This window comes from Monomorium pharaonis, chromosome 10 (genome assembly GCF_013373865.1).
Source record: "Monomorium pharaonis isolate MP-MQ-018 chromosome 10, ASM1337386v2, whole genome shotgun sequence".
In the NCBI taxonomy this organism is placed as follows: Eukaryota; Metazoa; Arthropoda; class Insecta; order Hymenoptera; family Formicidae; genus Monomorium; species Monomorium pharaonis.
The window spans coordinates 5,109,006-5,129,637 of NC_050476.1; the positions used below are offsets into that span (position 1 = coordinate 5,109,006).

At 30.3% G+C, this 20,632-nt stretch overlaps 1 protein-coding gene across 3 annotated transcripts in view; it reads right to left on the minus strand.

The window, feature by feature from the left end:
- Window positions 1-1,523: 1,523 nt before the first annotated feature.
- Window positions 1,524-20,632, minus strand: part of LOC105835203 (inositol 1,4,5-trisphosphate receptor) — a 49,012-nt gene continuing 29,903 nt past the window's right edge. The window contains exons 6-48 of one of the 3 annotated variants that reach the window (XM_012678255.3): window positions 19,702-20,196; window positions 18,523-18,661; window positions 18,151-18,362; window positions 17,713-18,039; window positions 17,489-17,635; window positions 17,113-17,414; window positions 16,938-17,052; window positions 16,694-16,869; window positions 16,440-16,595; window positions 16,216-16,366; window positions 15,982-16,129; window positions 15,461-15,484; window positions 14,625-14,964; window positions 14,391-14,556; window positions 14,100-14,313; window positions 13,479-14,020; window positions 13,296-13,411; window positions 13,030-13,165; window positions 12,682-12,939; window positions 11,361-11,435; window positions 10,335-10,455; window positions 10,070-10,212; window positions 9,940-9,975; window positions 9,294-9,481; window positions 9,098-9,209; window positions 8,514-8,621; window positions 6,528-6,645; window positions 6,215-6,447; window positions 6,016-6,154; window positions 5,386-5,672; window positions 4,791-5,300; window positions 4,544-4,693; window positions 4,288-4,480; window positions 4,092-4,214; window positions 3,837-4,009; window positions 3,596-3,760; window positions 3,340-3,520; window positions 3,172-3,264; window positions 2,827-2,972; window positions 2,595-2,760; window positions 2,347-2,507; window positions 2,117-2,278; window positions 1,524-2,011 (exon numbers count right to left, since the gene is read on the minus strand). In XM_012678255.3, the coding sequence (XP_012533709.1) occupies window positions 1,931-2,011; window positions 2,117-2,278; window positions 2,347-2,507; window positions 2,595-2,760; window positions 2,827-2,972; window positions 3,172-3,264; window positions 3,340-3,520; window positions 3,596-3,760; window positions 3,837-4,009; window positions 4,092-4,214; window positions 4,288-4,480; window positions 4,544-4,693; window positions 4,791-5,300; window positions 5,386-5,672; window positions 6,016-6,154; window positions 6,215-6,447; window positions 6,528-6,645; window positions 8,514-8,621; window positions 9,098-9,209; window positions 9,294-9,481; window positions 9,940-9,975; window positions 10,070-10,212; window positions 10,335-10,455; window positions 11,361-11,435; window positions 12,682-12,939; window positions 13,030-13,165; window positions 13,296-13,411; window positions 13,479-14,020; window positions 14,100-14,313; window positions 14,391-14,556; window positions 14,625-14,964; window positions 15,461-15,484; window positions 15,982-16,129; window positions 16,216-16,366; window positions 16,440-16,595; window positions 16,694-16,869; window positions 16,938-17,052; window positions 17,113-17,414; window positions 17,489-17,635; window positions 17,713-18,039; window positions 18,151-18,362; window positions 18,523-18,661; window positions 19,702-20,196 (8,028 nt within the window). In that variant the 3' untranslated portion in view covers window positions 1,524-1,930. The remainder of the gene's footprint in view (window positions 2,012-2,116; window positions 2,279-2,346; window positions 2,508-2,594; window positions 2,761-2,826; window positions 2,973-3,171; window positions 3,265-3,339; window positions 3,521-3,595; window positions 3,761-3,836; window positions 4,010-4,091; window positions 4,215-4,287; window positions 4,481-4,543; window positions 4,694-4,790; window positions 5,301-5,385; window positions 5,673-6,015; window positions 6,155-6,214; window positions 6,448-6,527; window positions 6,646-8,513; window positions 8,622-9,097; window positions 9,210-9,293; window positions 9,482-9,939; window positions 9,976-10,069; window positions 10,213-10,334; window positions 10,456-11,360; window positions 11,436-12,681; window positions 12,940-13,029; window positions 13,166-13,295; window positions 13,412-13,478; window positions 14,021-14,099; window positions 14,314-14,390; window positions 14,557-14,624; window positions 14,965-15,460; window positions 15,485-15,981; window positions 16,130-16,215; window positions 16,367-16,439; window positions 16,596-16,693; window positions 16,870-16,937; window positions 17,053-17,112; window positions 17,415-17,488; window positions 17,636-17,712; window positions 18,040-18,150; window positions 18,363-18,522; window positions 18,662-19,701; window positions 20,197-20,632) is intronic. The other 2 variants (XM_012678257.3, XM_036292975.1) reach the window with 2 other exon arrangements.

A 20,632-nucleotide genomic window follows, 5' to 3' on the forward strand; every position in this document is an offset into this window, starting at 1 on the left:
GTTCAATCTTATTAATTGAGTAATTTATTCTAATAACTTGCTTTCGCAATAATAACTGCATATGGCTTTTGCGACAATTTTTGACCTTTAATTTATTATCTCAAAACTGAACTTTTCTTCACATTTATTTTACATTTTATGTTCCCAGTTTAATGTATTGATATAAATATTTTCTATACCATTAATGTATTAATTTATAAGTGAATTTATTAAAAATTTATATATAAATGTCACATAATAAATATATCATCATTAAAAAAGAACATAATTTATTCACATGTAAGTATGAACGCAATCTACATGCATAATGTAGTTTTACATATGTATATTATATAATAAAAGATCGTATGAGACATTTTAAAAGTAACATATCTTAAATAGATACTATTTAAATTTAAAGATCTTAACAGTACAATCTGGTATGTCTGACAAAAGAAAAAGGAAATATAAGGAGATCGATATACATATAATTAATAATATGTGATAATATAATTTGCTTTCTAATCAACATCGGTTCATTTTTTTAATACGATTATGGTGTAATAAAATATATACATTAACTGCGTTAAATTCTATATCAACATTAAAAACAAATAAAATGTATACATTATTATATTCGCATATAGACACAAATCTCAAGTATTATTCTGAAAAAGTTAAATTTTAACTCCATAATAACAGCGCAAAGCATGCAATGTTCAACTATGCAATGCATCTATATCATAATACAATAATACAACTTTATTAAAATTTTATAATGTCAACTATCGTTTATATATTAACAATAAATAGTCGGACAACAACATTCTAAAACTTGATCATAATCTGAAAATTCAAAAGATTTTTCCTATACATGTTAGATAGAGTCCATTGATCCCTATTAAGACCATATTATTGTTAATTATACTAGTGACATCGCTCATGATTATGACCATTTTTGTAAAAATGAACCACCAATCTGATATCCCAAATGTAGATTTCAATCTTTCGCAATTATGCATATATTTTTTAACCGCATTTACAAATCGTTAACAAGGTATCAATCTAAATATTGCAGAATGCAAATTTATACGATTTTTACAGAATTAAAATTTGAGCGTTTTGATATTATGAAATTATGCGCTTTTACTAAAGCACATAATTTAAATAATTCCGTGTATTTTATTACATCTATATACAAAGTAAAAAAGTAATTGTATAACTATAAAAAAAGTAATATCAACAAAGAAAAAAATATTCTATACTAAATGAATATAATCTGTAAATATATATAATTAAATATACAGAAAATCTCTCTGTACCGATTTTACAAATTTTAAAAACATTTTTATATCTACCAAAAAAAAATCGTATAACACAACCGTAGTTTAAAAATAACGCAAAAGAATATAAAATTTATAACTGTTATAAAATGCTTTTACTACTACAATCTATATTTAATATATCCACTTAGAAACATATAAATATTACAACAAAACTAAAACATAATAATGATCACATAAAAACAAGAATATTCTAAAAGACATTAGAATATTATAACATTTTAATTGGAAGTTTTAAGTAATTTATCTGTTTTAGTATATCAATACGGTTAATTTCTTTATATATGCATAACAATATTCATACACATTGAAACAGACAATGCAGTTTACGGTATTAGAGTTCCTTGATGGCTGACCGACAAACCAGTCCAAGAGCCTTTACAGTAAAAGGAGAATGATATAATCTTAATGCCCTAAGCGTACTTTACTTTCATTAAAATTAGGAACAAAACCGTAAAAATGCTTCAGATTACCTACTCAATAGTATTCTCACATTTTTAAATGCCAGTTAAGAACACACGAATATCTTTTACGTATGTACTGTCTTGGAGTATCAAACTGAGATTCGTCCAGAATAAGAAGAAAACTATAAAATATATATCTTAAATTTACGGGGGTATATTTTGCAGTATTGAAGAAGCAGAATTCAGGAGACCTAGCCGCTGCTTCTGCTTGCGTTGCTCTGTCATCTGTTAAAAAAAAAGGAAAAATGTTATATAATTTGCATGTAATATATTAATTAATCCCTTACTCTATTAGATACTTTTGCCTTTCAAATTAATTTAAAAGATTACCTGATCACGAAGCTCCGTAAGTTGCTGGGATAAACATTTAACTAACATCTGCGTGGATTCTAATTGCGACTGTAGACTTCTTAATTCCACTTGTTCTCCTTCACCTTCGTCCGCCGCTAACGACTTGGCCCGCAATCTCGGGAACCATTCCAGATTCCGATCCTGTGAAAGTACATAGAGCTTAAAGATATAAGCATCGCCCAAATTTTTCAAGCTCTATGAACTATTACCTTAACCATGGCGTAAACGTATGATTCTGGACCCGTAAATTCCGTCGGGTCCTTCACCTTCACCAAAACAATGAAATAGAGATAATGCCACATGTTATGCTCATGTTTTATATGCTCCTCAAAAGAAACTGTTTTATTATCGAAAGCTGATCTATTCAATCCTGTAATAAGAAATATAAGATCGTAAAATATACTACATTCTAATGTGTTATAAAAATGATGCTATATTGATTTCAATAAATAATTACCACAAATGAAACAAGTATTTTTCAAGATTAATTCTTTTTGCTGTTTCTCCGATCTAAGATCCGCAAAGGTATCAATAATCACACCAAAGATGAGATTCAAAACGATAATTATCACGATGAAGAAGAATAGTAAATCATATACGACTCTTGCGACAAACAAAGGTTCCTAGAATATAACAGTTATAAAATTTTCATGAACTAAGTTTACTATTTTAAATATTTTCATACTTACAACGCTGGAAGGTGCTCGCAGAATATCTCCTATTCCACCACCATTCCTCAAGCCTTGATTTAACGTAGTAACGATACACATGACGAGTGAATCACACGTTCGTTCTTTCAACTCTCCGCCAATATTAATTATTTCGGGTTTATTTACTGAAATTTATTTAATTTAATTATATATTAACTCAATTTTATTCTTTAATTAATTAATTTTAATTAATTTTATTAATAATTAATTATTTGGCATAAATTTCTATTAATTTTTCTTTAATTATACATTTCGTAAATTAATTTTTAAAACACTTCTATATTTAAATAAAAAACTACATTATATTATTATAAATGTATCTACCTTCGGTAGCATAATGTGATATGGTTTCCGTAGCTTCACAGTTTTCCTTGTTGCCAGCACTACAAGTATCCGTAACTTTTTGCTCGATAGAAGCTACAAATTAAGTATTTAATTATTAATCATAAAATTAAACATGTTTATATAAAACTAGCAAGAGATCAAACTTACATATAATTTCTTCGTCGACAGGAACAAGGAAATCGTCTTTGAAAAACATAAAACCGATAATGGAAAACATATAAACTAAAATCAAGGCTAGCACAGCCGTAAGTATAATAGATCTTCCATTTCGAGTTACGGATTTTATTACATTGAGCAAAGTCTCCTCGCGATAAACTACATCAAAGAGCTGAAAGAATTAATAGTATTATAATTCTGTAATCGTTTGTACAAAAGAGATCAAGTTAATCACTCTATTACTTACTAAAACTGAATAGAAAAATGGATGCATAAAAATTCCCAAAACACAGAATGCTAAATATAACATATGATACAAAAGTTCGATATTCGTTACTATTTGCTCTGCGCTTTTAGTCAGGGTACCCTGATTCCCTATAATACTTATAAGATGTACAACTTTTAATATAATCTGCAATACAGGATTGTGTTTAGAATAAGAGTAATGTATATTATAATTATATTATATTTAAGTTTTATATGTGTACCGTAAGAAAACCGAGTAGCCACAATGTCGGTTCTGGACCTACAGAAAAAATCAATCGCAATATTGTTGATGCAACAAATGTACGTATACCAGACTCCCTTGGCAAAGTAATAACGATAGCGGCAGATGCAAGCATGACTGTCCAAATTAAAGCTGACAGATGATAACTGAGTTCTAAACGAAACACAAAGATCATTCATTATATTTTAAAACAATAATATTCAAAACATTCAAGTTTCACTAATTAAAAACTTACTAGGCACAGAATCCACAAATGGATAGAAAAATGCTACAATAAGGTTTATAAGAACAGCGCAATTAAATAAAATGTTACTCCACAATGACATATAACTGCTCATCCAGAACAGCATTGGTTGTCCTACAAATTAAAAATACAAATTGATATATAACAATGAAAAATCTATTTCAGTTTGTTTAATCAATAGGCGTACCTCTAAGTTTCTTTTGCCACTTCATTTCATTAAACATGTCTTCCGTCCTCTCGAAGAAATCGGAAACTTTCGATCCTTGATCATCTCGTTCCGTAGTGTTTAAGACCCTTATTTTTGTATCTACAGTTATAAGTTCACAGATTTCCGGTATCGGAAAGACAATTTGTTCAAGCGTTCTATCGTGTCTTACAATCTAAAACATGAAAATATTGGTGAAGCATAAAACAGATTCTATTTTTATTTATGTAGAAATTACCTCTATTTGAGCTGTGTGAGACGCGTAATATTCTAATGCTTTGTTAATTTTTGGATCCGCATTATTCTGTTCTGATGGCTTCAACATTACTGCTAATTCCTTGTTATGTTGTGCTAATTGATGACACAGGATGTAAATATTATGTCCAACCTGCAATAAAGTACACAGAATTAAAATAGATTAATTAAATTTACTCTTGATTAATTAAATTCATTCCTGTTAATTATAAAATATACTATTTTCTTACTTCTTTGGGCGACACTCCTTCTTCTGCGTTCGTCGAGGAATCATCGATATCACTGGAATCATCTAATGACTCCTGATGAAAAGCCTTACATGCTACATCTACAAGTTGTTTTGGATTCATGTTATACATAATTCTTTCAGCGTTCTCGCTGTCGCCTCTGCTCTCCATAATCGCTAACAATAATTTACTGGCATTATTCTTTAATTCCAGGACCAGATCCATTCGACTCTTTCCTAGAGGATTAATATCATTCAGTATCAATGCCGTTATAATGTCTAAGCCATTAGATTCATGTGTAGCGATGCAGTTTTGATTATCATGGCACGGCCCTTGACAGTATTCCGTCAAAGTTTCTAAAGTTTGATTGATCAGAGCTACATTGTATTCGTTAATGTAAAGACCAAGAAGGCCCAATCCACCAGTAGTAGAGCCGCAAATGCAGTCCAAGAACATGAGTGTCTCCGATACCAAATTAAAATTCGTTTTATTATTTTGATTTCTTAGGAAATTCTGTAAAAGAGCAAAGAAGATTATTAATATCGAAATATTATAATATCATAGTAAAAATATACAAATTCTGGTCAAATGGTAGCACCTGTAATTCTCTGTTGTGATTTTCACAGAGTAACTGCAAGAAACGCAGAATCGGTTGCATCACTAGAACTTTTGGACTTAATTGACCCTCTTCCTTCTCAGCACCAGACGAACTGCCACTTTTATTTCTGTCTGATTTTTCACTTAAGTCGTCCAATGCATTACTTGCCGCATCTTCACCGGGTGCAAAACCATTGCGCATATTTGCGTATGCTTGTGCATTGGACACCGCAACCTGATTCAATTCTTCACGTAATTCATCGGTTATTACCATTCCATTAGGTTTTCCTATACATGTATAATAAGTGTTTAATAAATTTATCTAATTTATTACAAATAACTGTTTAAGAAAAATATTAAAACACTAAAAGTTTAAAATAAACTGCAAATTAATTGGTATTGTTATTTATATCTAACTTTCATATAGATTTCATTAAAAGCTTTTACCTTAAATTTTAAAAAATGTAAATACATTAAATTGTTTTTATTTGCTCATTGACTGATACAATAACTCTAGAATTATTTATAACATGTTTGTATATAAATGCTTACGAATATAAATATAAAGCATTAATTAAATAAAAAATAATAACTATGATGTAGCGACAATATTTATTTTATTATCTTATACCTGATCCACGTTTTCGTGACAACTTATCAACATCTTTGCCTTCCTTATCCTCATGCGCTTTCGCTGCCATATCAGATGTATTTACTGTCACGGTAGATTTAATCTCTTGCTGAGAATCTTTCATTTTATCGTAAAACACCTATGTAGAAAATAATAACGTGAAATATGCGTTTGCATGCATATTATAAAAACGACGTACCTTAAAAAATGATTGACTTAAATCACCACCCATTAATTTATTAAATATACTCCTTTGTATAATAGGATTCCCACCCTCCAAGAGTGCGATACCCAGTTCAACGACTTCTACGAATATGCTCGGAGAGTGTACACTCTTAATCACTAATTCTACCACTAAATCTGAAGCGCCTTCACGATCAAGATGAGTTTGCACATCATGCAACGTTCTACCAGCTCGACTTAATATCTTCGCTATAATAAAGTATTTCTTATTAAGTATCCAAATGATAAAATCACTCGATAATTTTACATATTAATAATCGTAATTTTACCTCCTGGACCGTGGGTAATAGTCGCGCTACGGGACACTCCAATCTCAACATTCTCCGAATTTTGTATAAAACTTTTGCCAAAATAACGCGTCAAAAGATTAGTTCTCAATGCGTCTCCCTGTGAAAAAAAGGATGTTTACATTAGCATTCTACCACATGTTTGAAATCGGATTGATGTACCAATACATAGTGCACAACATTAATTAAAAAAAAAGAGATCTAGAATACAGATTCTCTTCGTATATTTATAAAAAATTCTATATCGTAAATAATATATATGTACGGATTCGAATCGTATATTTACAAAGTCGGTGCTTATGTGCTTAAAGGTGTGAAAAATATCTTGTGCAATTTAGGATGCGTGTAGAAGAGATTCTCATTGTATCATTAACAAGACATTGTTTTTATTTAAAACAAAATATATTAATAAAGTGCAACCTGAGAGAAAAAAATAAAAAGGTAAAGTTAATGTAATTGCGAACAACATTCACATTTGTACATTAACAATCGGTATAAAAGTCGAAAAAAATCGAAAAAAATAAATGATTAAATTTATGTAAGACAATATATAAAAGTGTAAGATTGTATTAACACATGTAAAAGTATATTTTTGGGGCAAAGCACATAAAAGTGAATAATAGCAACATATATTTGGTGGAATTTGTGGATATACATACAATAATACTTTGGTATATTAAAGTATATCTATGTTCCAAGTTATGTTAATTAAATAACTGACAATGAGTCTAAATATTGTACTATCTATAATAAATAACACATTCATGTTATTGGTGTAAGGAACTAACAAAAAAATATATAAATCACATAAAATTTTGCACATTCACAGTAGACACATGTGAGATTTCCTTTTTTTTCATAAAGTGCCTAAGAATATTAAAAATTAAAATATATAGTATGTAATATAGAATCATTAATCAATGTGTAATTATTAAATATAGAATCTATCATTGTATTGGTACATCTTACTACATAATTTATATACATATCTATATATCTATACAAGCTTTACATCATATTTTTATTCTCCTTAATATTATTGAAATTATTGAAGGTATATTTTTTATTATATGTATAAACAAATCTCTAAAAATAATATTTTCAAAGATTTAGGATCCGTAAAAGTCTTCGATGCACGGTAAACGTATCTTGTAATAAACAAATATAATGTAATTTTCAAAATATAAGTTCTCAGAGAACAATATAATGTAATCGAATTTTATTAATGCAAGCTTTTATTATTTATTTTGTTTTATTTGTTACTTTATAGTCTTTATACCGTGAATCAAAATTACTTTCACATCTTTATATATCATATTCTTATATAATATATTAATATATAAATATAATATTTATATATATATATTTTTTTTATGAAATCATCTGTATGAGATAACTGTTCAAATGTAAACTATTGTAAACGAGAAAATAATGGTAAGAAATGGATATATAAATATAAGAAAACGAAGATAAATAAAAACGTGCATAAATCAAGCGGCATGCGTAAAAAGATCTACACAACGTACATTATATTCTCTACTTTACGGAATTTTACCACACCATTTACGACCCGATATGTGTATTTATAACATATAATGGACAATCACTTAGTCAACAGCTTGGTTACACAATTAATCAAGTACAGTTAGCAACATCATTTATCATTTCGTTAGCTTTTAAAATAAAAGGTAAATTATGATTTGTCATGATTTGCAGATCAAAGAGAAGTTTAAAGTAAATTGAACTAGAGATTCTTCTTTTCTGATGACATATCCTAGATGATTTTCTTTGCTTTTGACAATGCAACAGCATGTAATGTCGTAGCGGTGTTAGAAGTATCGTTCGCGCGTCCTAAATTACATTACGCGATCACCGATCTCTTTTGCAGCATTGATATGCTTTCGGCATATAAAATTTCATTTCATATACGTTGTGCCCATATTTCTTTCTATCTATTTTAATTTTTACCGGCTCTTGCTGAGTCATTTGTCGATTCTCAGACTGATCATTGGAACCTGTTCCAACTTGTGACTCGCTCTTCGTTTCTGACTCCATCTGTTCCGAGATACCTTCGTTCTTCGTTTGCAGCATGAAAACATCTTTACCTACAGATCTATTCTACGAGACCTACTCACCCGCCGTTAAGACTTTGTGGCGTATTGAGAAATCTTATTAACTTTTATATTATTCTCGTAATTATGCAGCAAGCCAAATAAATATTTAATCGCGTATTAATCATCTAATGTGCTGTGAGCGATCAGACATTCAGCCTTATTATGAAAAAACGCGCCATAAGTTTACGCCAGATAATTAGCATAAAAGAAAAAACTTTGATTAAATACAGACTTGAATCACATTTTGCAAAAAATATCGCATAAGGCGTTTATCTCGCGATAGATCTAATGATATTCTCATAATTTTAATGCCACTGTCATAAACTTATTTACGTGGTGCTGAATGCCCTTTTCCGCGATGCTGTGTTATATATATTTTCCTCAGTATGATAAATGATTCATATAATTTCATGCAAAATGCGATTCCATGACACTCACTTTTTCTCCATACTCAGGATCAATAGCCATCATTTCCCTGAGTGTTCTCAAGACTTTGACACATAATTTTTCTTCTTTTTCTTCTAGCAATTTTTCAGTGTGTTTAATTAGCCTGTAAAGCAAGAACACGTAAATACACTTAATTATATGTTATTTATATCTGATGCTACTCATATATCGCAAATAAAAACTCTACCTCTTGATAAAGCCGCCGTTTTCACATCTTTTTCTGGCATCAGTTGCAGCAGGAAACAGCAACTCAGGTCGATAGAGGATATCTACTAACAGTGATAATTCGGACTGTACCAAAGGTTTCAATTGTTCCTCTAAAAGAGACACTATGTCCTGTAGACCCTCTATAATACTTCGATCTAGACGCATAAGCTAAATAAAAATAAATAAATAAATAATTAATAATTCATGTCTTAAGTTTAAGTTATTTTGTATATACAAAAAAGTTATCATACACTACACTAAATTAATTTAAAATTCCAAAACTGAAACACATCTCATAATACGAAACATCTAGTATTTAATACTTTATTATATATTAAAATATTTAATTTATTATTAATATATTTTTTTAAACTATAATTAAATATTAAATAAATATTATTAGAATTAAATCTAATCCTATATTTTTTACTTATTATCTAGTTTTATTTCGCTCTATGCATGTGCAAATGCGTGAAGTAGCGTATGTGTAGCTATAACTAATTAATGTTTTCAGTGAACATATAAAGCCCATGTGACGTATATGTAACAGTATAGTAATTTTAGCAAATGCATTATATAGCATTACTAAACTAATAAAGTGCTACGCTTCCGTGAGTGACCTTTACCTCATTATTAGAGCCTTCCGTGCAATGTAGGTCACTCTATGCATTTAAGTAAATTCATTATACAGTTGCCCACATGGTGGCATATATAGTTATCTTAATCTATTTTATAAGAATTTTATTGCAAATTTACCTGGCTTTGACTACGTTCAACTTTTGGTTGTTTAGCGGCTTGCAACCATTTGTTTGTTTGTCTACTGAGCATAGCCGCCTTGTTAAACATATTGGCAACCTGACTTTCCAAATCAGTCGGTATAGCAATACCTCTTCCTTTAGCTAAAATTTAGACCAGATGTTATATTAACCGAATAATTAAAAGAATTTAAATAAAAATTAATATTATCTCTAAATTCAAATATTCCTCCAATTTTCCTGTACAAGTTCAAAGAATCACTTACCTACATCTGATAGTGTTCGTATACAATTTTCGACGTTAAATCTTTGTCCAGCACTTAGCCATGCACATTGTGATACATTAAAAGCTGCATGAAGCAACTGGACAAATATAGGTTGCCTTGTCTGTTACATGAAAAAGTAAATTAAAAAATCAATTAAAATTGCCCGTATTATAACAAAATTAAAAAACTATATAAGTTACTTAAGAAACTTTAATTCTAATATCATAAAAATTACACTTTATTATGAATGGTAAAAAAATATATTTAAAATTTCCTTTAAATATCTTTTATAAGAAAAACATATTTCTTAAAATTTATATCTTTTTTCTGTTTACATATCATTTTACATCTATATATATATATACATATATATATATATTTTTTTTATATAGTTTATATTTTTTTATTATTTATCTATATAATACATTATTTTTTAATTATATTTTTCTAACATGTCGTTTTGCATAAAATGTAACACACTCATTGCCAAGCAATCTGTACAGAGAAATTATACATGCCATATATAAATTGTGCATACGTTTTTTGTAAGTTATTAGAATAATTTTGAAAACACATAGAAGTAGAACAAGAGTAAATATTAATTGAGGATAACAGGGATGACATAATAATTGTAGTTAGCACCAGCAGATGTGACTTACAAAAATGGGTGCATTCAATGACAATGAATGTGTTAATTATCCAGAGACATGTGATACAGGCGTACGTAAAAAAGAGAATGCAGTTTGTATTTACAAAATGTCAATTATTCTGTGCTAGAAAGCATTTCTAATATAACCGCGATCGTAATATATATAATCCACAAAAATAATCTGAAATTTTTTATACTCCTTAAAAGAACAAATATTTGTTATATATAACCAAGTGAGAAATTTTCTCTTTATTTTATAAAATATTTTCATAATTGTTATATTTCTCTAACGTTATATTGCAGACACATATAAAAGACATCGTACCGTACTGTATTTATCCAACATTAAGAAAAAGATTCTAGCATTCGGTACTCACATAGCCGGAAAGATTATCTGTATTCCGATCGCACTCCTTGATGTTCCAATATAGTCTAGCCTCGTGCAGATGTTTCTATTAGTAAACCAACCCACCACCATATAGATGGATAGTACCCATAGGCCCAATAAAACCAATATTGTTGATTCAAAGAAGGCCAGGTGTTGCATGCCAAAAACACAGAACATGCGACTGATGCTTTCAGCAATGACCAAGCACATATCATACAATATATAATTAATATGTAATTTATGCTTGTATTTTACGCCTACTACTCTGGACATGGCTATCAAAATCAATGCGCTTAAATAATTAATAAAAACTTAATACCAATAAAAACATTCCAATAAATAAAGAAATATATACTTCATAAAAAAAAATATTTTTTTAAATATATTTTTCTCTGTATACATGTGTGTATGTATGATATGTACTTGGTTAATAAGTGAACTTAATTTATAATGTGTTTGCATGCAAAGCGAGAGATTGTTAAAGTATGTGTCAATATATTCTGCATATACTTTGTAATTAGAATGTATGTTTGCTATCATATGCTGCTTTATTTAATTATCCCCTTTAAGCAAAAATATATAATGATTATATAAATAGCTTCTGTAACATAAAATAGTTTTATTTTAAATTCTATTAATATTATATAATGTCGACTCAACCTTGATATTATTCATACACATTTTTATATATTAATAGGAAATGTAAAAATACTTTATAAAATTTTCAATTTTTTTAAAAATTCCAACTTTGTAATAAAACACAACAAATGTTAAAGTTTTAAGAAATAAATAAACATCTTAATAATTATATCTATATATTTTGACAATCAAAAATTTAAATTAGTAAATATTCAATACATAAAATGTGTATATAAATGATCAAAATACACTAACTATATGCAAACTTTCAGATGAATGTTTTCCTTCAGTGTGAGATTATAATTTAAATAAGTAGATTTAAACGATCCATTTTTACGAATAAAATTTGTGCGACAGAATTTCCACCAAGAGTAAAGTGCCGAAACAACACTACATAAACTTTATTATTAATATTAATTCTGAATATTTAAAAAACGTGAATCCCAAAGTAAATATATAATTAATTTGGTGTTAAACAATAATTTAGATCAGATATTGTCTCTAAAATTATATTCACTAAAAGACTAAATATACCAATAACATATTGTAACATATAGATTAATTAATTAAAAAGAAAAGACATAAAAATATGTGCATATGTGTGTTTAATACACACATATACATTATTAAAGATAATTCCTTTTTTGTGATACAACAAATGAAAATTTTACCTGCACAGTGGTACTTTGATCGGAAAACGGACTGCTGAAAAATGTGGCTATGATGTTCATTAAACAACTCGTCACGTAAGTCTCCAAGGCTGTATCCGCGTGTTGTCGATCGTGGGTGGACGTGGCAATTAAACCCATATCAACTATAAAAGATTTCTCAAATAACGACCACATATGATTCGACGTATAAATTTCCTTCATCTCGACTTCCGTATCAATATAACAGTGATTGAGAAAATTGATGTATGCCTCTTTCACCTATTTATAAATATTATATACGACGTGTCAGTAATATTCTATAATTTTCTAAGTTAGAAGTGTACTAAAAATTTGGTAGAAAATTCATACCTCTGGTATACAATCTGGGTGTGACACCACAGCAACAATATCATCTAACGGCAAGAGACTATGACATTTAATTTCAGTATTGACATTCTTGCCCATCGTGCAACAAGCCAGAAGTTTTACCAATTCTACATGATATCTAAAACACAATAATAACTGTGTGTTTCATGAACTCTCGAATATTCAAATAAAATAATAAAAAATACGACAATGTTATGTACAATATGATGTACACAATTAGGTAATTGTCAATTAGAAAAGTAACTTACTGAAGAGGACTGCTCTCATCCATTCGATGTCTTTCAGATCGCATCATTTCCACAAAATGATTAAACGAGGCTCTATCATTGTAAAAGATTAAAACATCTTCTCCCGCTTGGACCAACTAAAATAATAGTAAAGATAAAAAAATATTCTACAAAATTATAAGCATCTAACACAAAGTATCTCACCTCTTGCATCACCATTTCTTGACATTTTCTAATAAATTGATTCTCAGCCTTCACTATGGTTTGCAAAAACTTTAAATATTGTACATGTTTTCCATGCGTTTCTATACAATGTACGAAATGCTGTATGACTTTCGCACCGACTTCGTTACAAAGAACGGAATTGTCTTGAAAAATACTACATACTGTCTGCGCCTCTCTTATACCGGGATTCAAGAACAGATCTAACTGCTTGTGCAAAAGAACTTGATTTTGTTGATTAGACAAACAAAAATTTTGCAAGAAATCATGCGCCAGGCGCATTAATTCGTTCATTCTAACATCTTCCTTAACATCATATGGAACTTGCAATAAATCTAAAACAACAGTATGCACTCCGACATTGCGTAGAAGTCTTTGCTCGTGCTTGCGTGCTTTTACTTGGCCACCTGGCAGATTTTGAATACACAATTTGTTCATTCTTACTAATATCTGTTGAATCTTTTTATATTCTTCCGCTTGATCGGGATGTAATGGTGGACCAATATCCAAATCAATAGCAGACCCTTTAAGATATAATTATTATTTTATTTTTATTTAAAAAATCCATGACTGAATTTAATATAATAATTAATAAACAAAAACCTTGTTTATCTAATGCAGATAGTAGAGGTTTACGAGGCGCTGTGGCTTCATCTTCTTCCTCTTTACTCTTCTTCTTTTTATTTCCATGTTCCTCTGTCGCCTTGGATTTATACACCCAAAGTTCAGATTTCTCGACAGATTGGCGCAAAATGTCTAAATCTGCCTTGATTTGTTTGTATGATTCTACGTCGCTGTCGGAAACCAAAAGTTGCACCTGTTAATCATATTTGTATTATTAAATTTCTCACAACTATTATATACTTCAATGTATCCAAAAGAGAAAGATCTAACCTGTTTGAATGCTTGTAAAACTTCTTGTCTTTGGCTAAAATGCCTAAATAATAAATGTAAAGCTCCAGAGACTAGTGGAGGATAATCGTGCATAGCTAGATGTAATAGAACACGTAAAAATGTTCTACCTCCTTGGCCATCTAAATCCAAGGCTGCGCATTCTTCACTAAAAAAATACAAAAATACTTTTCTGTAAAATACAGTCTTCATATGTTATATCCAAAAACATATTACCTGCTTCCAAATATTCCTTCGGCTTGTGCACCAATAGATTCTAAATCAATAGTTTTCTGTCCTAGATTCACATCTCCAGTCTTCTCTGTTGTCGACGTTGTCCCGTCAAATTCACGTTTAAATATGCTCAAAAGACAAGAAATTCTATAATCCAATCGAACATCTAGAATAAATTGCAAGATCTCAATTATCTTGAGTTTCGTGTCCATCACTAAGGGATATTCCTTCTTCATTAATGGCTTTGGTCTTGGAGAGGAGCTAACTTGACCGGCTGGTCCTAACGTTAAATTTGTCATCACGGCACCCATATCGCCAATGCATCTAAGAATACCTCCTTCAGCTATTTAAACATATAGTAATAAACATTTATATTAATATCAATTATATCAATAAATAAAGAAGCACAACAGTTATTTAATTTTGCATATGTATAATATATTTACATATATTACATAGTTAAAAATTACAGCACAGCAGAAAAATTTGCGTTAAATAATATTTTATATAAAAACAAATATATAAAATAATAACTATATATTTTATCTATTGAAAAAAAACAAAAAAATTGCTTTAAAAATAATAAAACAATATAATAAAAACAATGGTTGTCTAAAGGATACTACATATCATAAATTGTTAATGTAGGACTACTTTATATTTATGTTTCTTGCAATGATTATTTCTAATGAAAGAGTATTGTTATAAAAAATATTTAAGCAATTAAAAGCTGTGTAAACTTTGTACAATGTATAAGATTGCATGCTTAATCTTGTTAATATTTATTCCATATATTACAGTCTAATTAGCTTTTAACAAGCTTTCTAATAAGATATTACCTGCCTCCTCAGAATCCGTATCAGCTGTGATGAAATATTTACAAGAGTAATTTTTGATTAGTTTTAAACTTATTTACCATTCAATATATAATTTAGATAATTTACCAGTTGCGTAAACTTTATTAATACAAAAGGAATTTCATATAATGCAAAAAGCATGTGGATTACATATAAGTACTAATATATTACAGCACCATGGAAAAAAATATTATATACAAGTTTCCGAAAGCGATGCTTGAACCACAAAGCTGCTCGTGGAAAATGATTGAAAGAGTAAAAGGGAAATTTTATCATATCGGTGCATAATGTATAATGCAAAAAAGTCAAACTTTATTCTTGTTATAAAACTACTACCATGCGCGCGAATGTCATATGTATATATATATATATAAATGAATTGAAATAAATCTTTACTACTAAATATTGTTTATGGGGTTGATTAAAAATTTGTCAATGGTATAGAACGTAATTCATAGATTATGTCTTACCAAAAATAAAGATAATCGAAATATTAAACTTACAATCGATTTCACCTGTAGGTATCTTTCCATCGGTAGATTCATTCTCCGACACACAATCCAAAATACTAAGCAATGTCTTTGTTAAGCTTAATAAATCGTTAAAACTGTAGAATCCAAAGTAAATTAAATCACGTGCTAATTTAACGACCTAGCAAAATATAAAATAAAAAGAACAAATTAATTATTTGTTATATATTTAGAGCTTATAAATTTAAAGATAAAAGTTGTGTATACCTCAAATGTGAGCTTATTCTGCTCTTGATCCCCGAAAGACCACATTTTTGCGACGACGTTACATAGATAATCCTCAACAAACATAATTGTCGAACTGAATTTAGTACGAACAGCCTCTTTATTTTGGTCCGGCATTTTATTCGTATCATAACTAGAAAATAACAGAAAAGAAACATTTTGAATATATTCTTAATATATTACTCTTATAATTGTTTTTTACGTACTCGTTTATACTCATTTTGGATGGAATTTCTGACCAAAGACGAGCATATTTTACAGGAGTTACTTGTTCTTGCGGATCTCTATCCACATGAAGATGAAGCATTAGTCGGCAAAATGACGCGCGTAATTCGTATGGCACTGTTTCATCTTCCATACATCTATAAAAAAAATAATAAAAATTCCACATAAATATTAAGATGTGTCATATACAATTTAAAAATACAATCTTTACATTACAAGAAAATGTACAACTTACTTAAGTATAAGATCAATGTCCAAATGTGGTGACAAATTGTTTAGTGCTAAATACTGTCTATTTAAGCACATATTACTAAAGAGATTTAACTGATGTCTATAATAGTCTAATATTGCTGCATCTTGAACATTTCCCATTTTTGCTCCTCTTGATAACTCACTCAGGGACATGGATTTCTGCATTAAATATCATATTAATTTGTATATTTGCGTTTTAATAAACTATACTTATTAAGAATACTAACAGTTCCACTGTTCCATTCCAATACAACTTCAAACTCTTCTATAACAGTGATTCTTGGCTCAGCATTTTCATGCTTCTCGTCGATATCTTCGACTTCTATCTGGGTTTTCACCATTCTAAAGTATATAATACGTATCAGAGAAATTAATATTGTTCATGCTATTTATCGTACTTACTTTGTTCCTATTAGAATATCTTTGTTCTTTTCACTAAGTACGCTTTTACAAATCAATTCTTGTGTTACGGCTATTGCCTTTTTATTGGAAATACACAAATCCGACAAATAATCCAAAAATCTCGATTGCCAATTACGCATATTTTTTCTAACAAGTCCTACAAATGTCTCTATTTCCGCAGCTGTTATATGCTTCTCCAACAACTTTCTATTATTATGTAAAAGCGCAGTAATGGTATCTTCTGCTAGAATATCATAGCCAATTTGTTTTTGCATAAACGCGAAATGTTTAGCGATGTATTCCTATATTTAAAAAATATATTTAAAATAATATATATTTACAATATAATGTTATGTATTTTACAATATTGCAATACCTGATTTTTTCTATAATCCTGCTGCGAAAGCCTGAGTATTCGATAGCACAAACGAAACATGTATTTGTACGGTGCGTGTCTCGGATCGTTAAGCTCCTCTATTCTAAGAAATGGTCCCTCACCTTCTGCAGATTCCAAGAATGGAGCCTGTAATTAAGGAGGCATTTAAGACGTTCTCGTTCTGGCCGATATATTTTAGCGCGATAAATGTCAAGTTGAAATACCTGCAGTATTTTGAACAATTGACCAAGAATGTACTGTTCGCGCAATAATTTCTGACGATCTCTCACGGCATTCGTAACGACCAATTCTAACGCTTCTGATTTATTTTGCTCATTCTCTAACCCAGCTATAAAGTACACAATGTCTTGCAGCAGGCTAGTGACGGCTCTTCGCTCATTATGCGAAATCGTCCCCTTTTCCAGCTTGCTGTTCATCGCCGACAACACCTTGCAGGCGTCATTTGCGAAATCTAAATCGCGCACTTCGACCGGCGACACTGATCTCAAGGCAAAGGCCTCTTTATCTTCTTTACTGGTCGCGCAACCCACCTAACAAGTAATTAAAAACGCTTAAGTAAAATAATATTACTTAATAATATTTCTTCAAATAAATTCCACTTACAATCTGTCGCTCTAATTGCAATTACTAGAATATGTTACCTTTGACATCACAGGTTTCTCGTCGTCCTTATCGATCGGTACGCTTGTTGAATGGACCCAAGTGTTTGTGCATATGTGATGTAATCTGACAAAGGATGATTGTGGAACAAGACTATCACCCCGCGTTAGAGTCGTGGGATCCAGTTCGAATAACGAGCTAATCTCATTACTGTGCGGCACTGACACTAATCTGTAGACCGGTCCAGGTGGATCTATTAAACCATCGCATGTGTAAACAATCGATTTATCCTTATTTCATTAACCGCAAACACTGGGTATTTTTAGAACAAGTTACAACACATCAATCATTTTTCAATTTAATTAAAACATTGGATACTTTCGCATTGAATATTAATTTCAAAATATTCATACCGCGCTTGCCTTTCACAGGTTCCCGTGGTTCATCCGTGTCAACCTCAGCAGCGAGATACTGACCAGTCGCTAGATGTTTAAATCTGAAAAGTGAATTCCAGTGACCTGCGCCGCCTCTGCATGGATCATGTTGCACTACCTATTCATTAACAGATAAGTAAATAAAATTAGTTATAAGAAACAGATGTCCCAAGGTAAAGCTCAATTTTGATTACGTTAAATAAAACATAGGTCTTATAAATAAATTTAATGTAAATTCAACTTATTGTACTAATTATTTATGGGCAGAGAGAGAGAGGGAGGGAGAGAGAAAGAGAGAGAGAGAGAGAGAGAGAGAGAGAGAGAAAGAATTACAAAGAGAAAAATAATTATAAAAACATAAGATAAAGAATTTTTAGCACTATTGTTGCAATGTGATAAAAAAATTTAATTTACCTTAGAAATATAAATGTTAAGAGCTATCTTAAATATAATAATGAAATAAGAAGAGGAAAACGGGAAAACGGGAGTGTTTTTATGGAGTTTGATTTTGGATATACCGATGTTTCAAAAATGATGGCCATAATTTAAGTGTTAAAAATAGTTTTTTATTAATATTATTGAAATTTTGACACATTGAGACGGAGAGAGACGGGGAGAGACCGGGAGAGACGGGGAGAGACCGGGAGAGACGGGGAGAGATCGGGAGAGACGAAGAGAGACCGGGAGAGACGGGGAGAGACGGGAGAGACCGGGAGAGGCGAAGAATGTTTCTATTGTGTTTAAATTAAGATAATAAGAAAAATAAAGATGGCTGTCATTTTATTTAAAAAAAAGGAACTTATTTAAAACAGTCTTTTGAATGGATTTCTAAATCTATGGCAGCTTTTAGAAAAAAAAGTTAGAAGTACGTGAATAAATGAATATTAGATTTATTAAAGATAGATAAATGTTTATTCAAAAATAAAATAAAAAGAGCAATAGTAAAGCAAGGCTCTTGAAAGTTAAACAACGAAAGCAAAGAAAATTTGAAAAAAAACGTAGCATAAGAATAGAGAGCCACAGCAACGCGTGGCAGGGCATAGCTAGTTATATATAAAAATACTAAAAAATATAAAGAAAATTCTGAGAAAAATTTCCACCAGGTTTTTAGCACAATCTAAAGTAAATCAATTCTATTCTATAAACTCAATTTATTACCTCGACTTCCCATAAGGCTTTGCTACTGGTGGCCGCGGTAGCGCTGGTCCTGCCCGTCGTTCTAAGAAACACATGTTGCTTCTTCTTGTATTCATCCATAGTAAGAAACTTTTCTTGCTCGGCATGAAACAGCCGCACCACGTCGCCGCCCTTAAGAATCTCCTCCTGATTTTCTCGATGCTCCATGAAGAGAGTCACCTTCCAGGAGGTGGACAAGTTTACGACGTTAACTTCTTTGCAACCAGGATTGTCGCTCAGCTCGTAATTGGCGGCCACGTGGAGGCCCTGGCGACCCGCGTTCACCGGCTCCATAATCACCTTGTCGCCGACGACGACGCTGTCGCCGTCGCTGCGCAGTTTGTAGAACGGCATTATGTAAAGCCATGAGCCCTCGTTTCCGTTCGCGTCCAAATAAACCCTCATCGCGTTCTTCTCCAGCAATGCTGGCAATCTCTTGTTCACCGTCAGGTATTTGTTGGACTTGAGATGTAGCAACTGCCGCGTAAAAGAGTCGATGCAAATAATTGCATTCGTATTTGTGCAACGCATTTAATATATACTGTAAATTTATTTATAAACGCACGCAACGTAATGTCGATAAAATTAACTTCAATGCTAATTATTGTACATACTCATGTGTTTGTATTATATAACATTCGCAAAACGTAATTTGTTATTCTATTATTCAGAGATGAATTATTTCGCGAGTTAAACGTAAAGCTGACAATAATAAATAGATAATTTTGTAATGTATAATGCCATATATATTGTATAAACCAAGATAATAATATAGTAAATTAATTAACTTATATAATACATCAATATGAAAGATAAGAGAGTCGATAATTCAATGAAGAATATATTATAATAGAAATTAATTGGACGTCTAATGGCATCCATTGCCTTTACTACGATCAAAGATACAATCTAT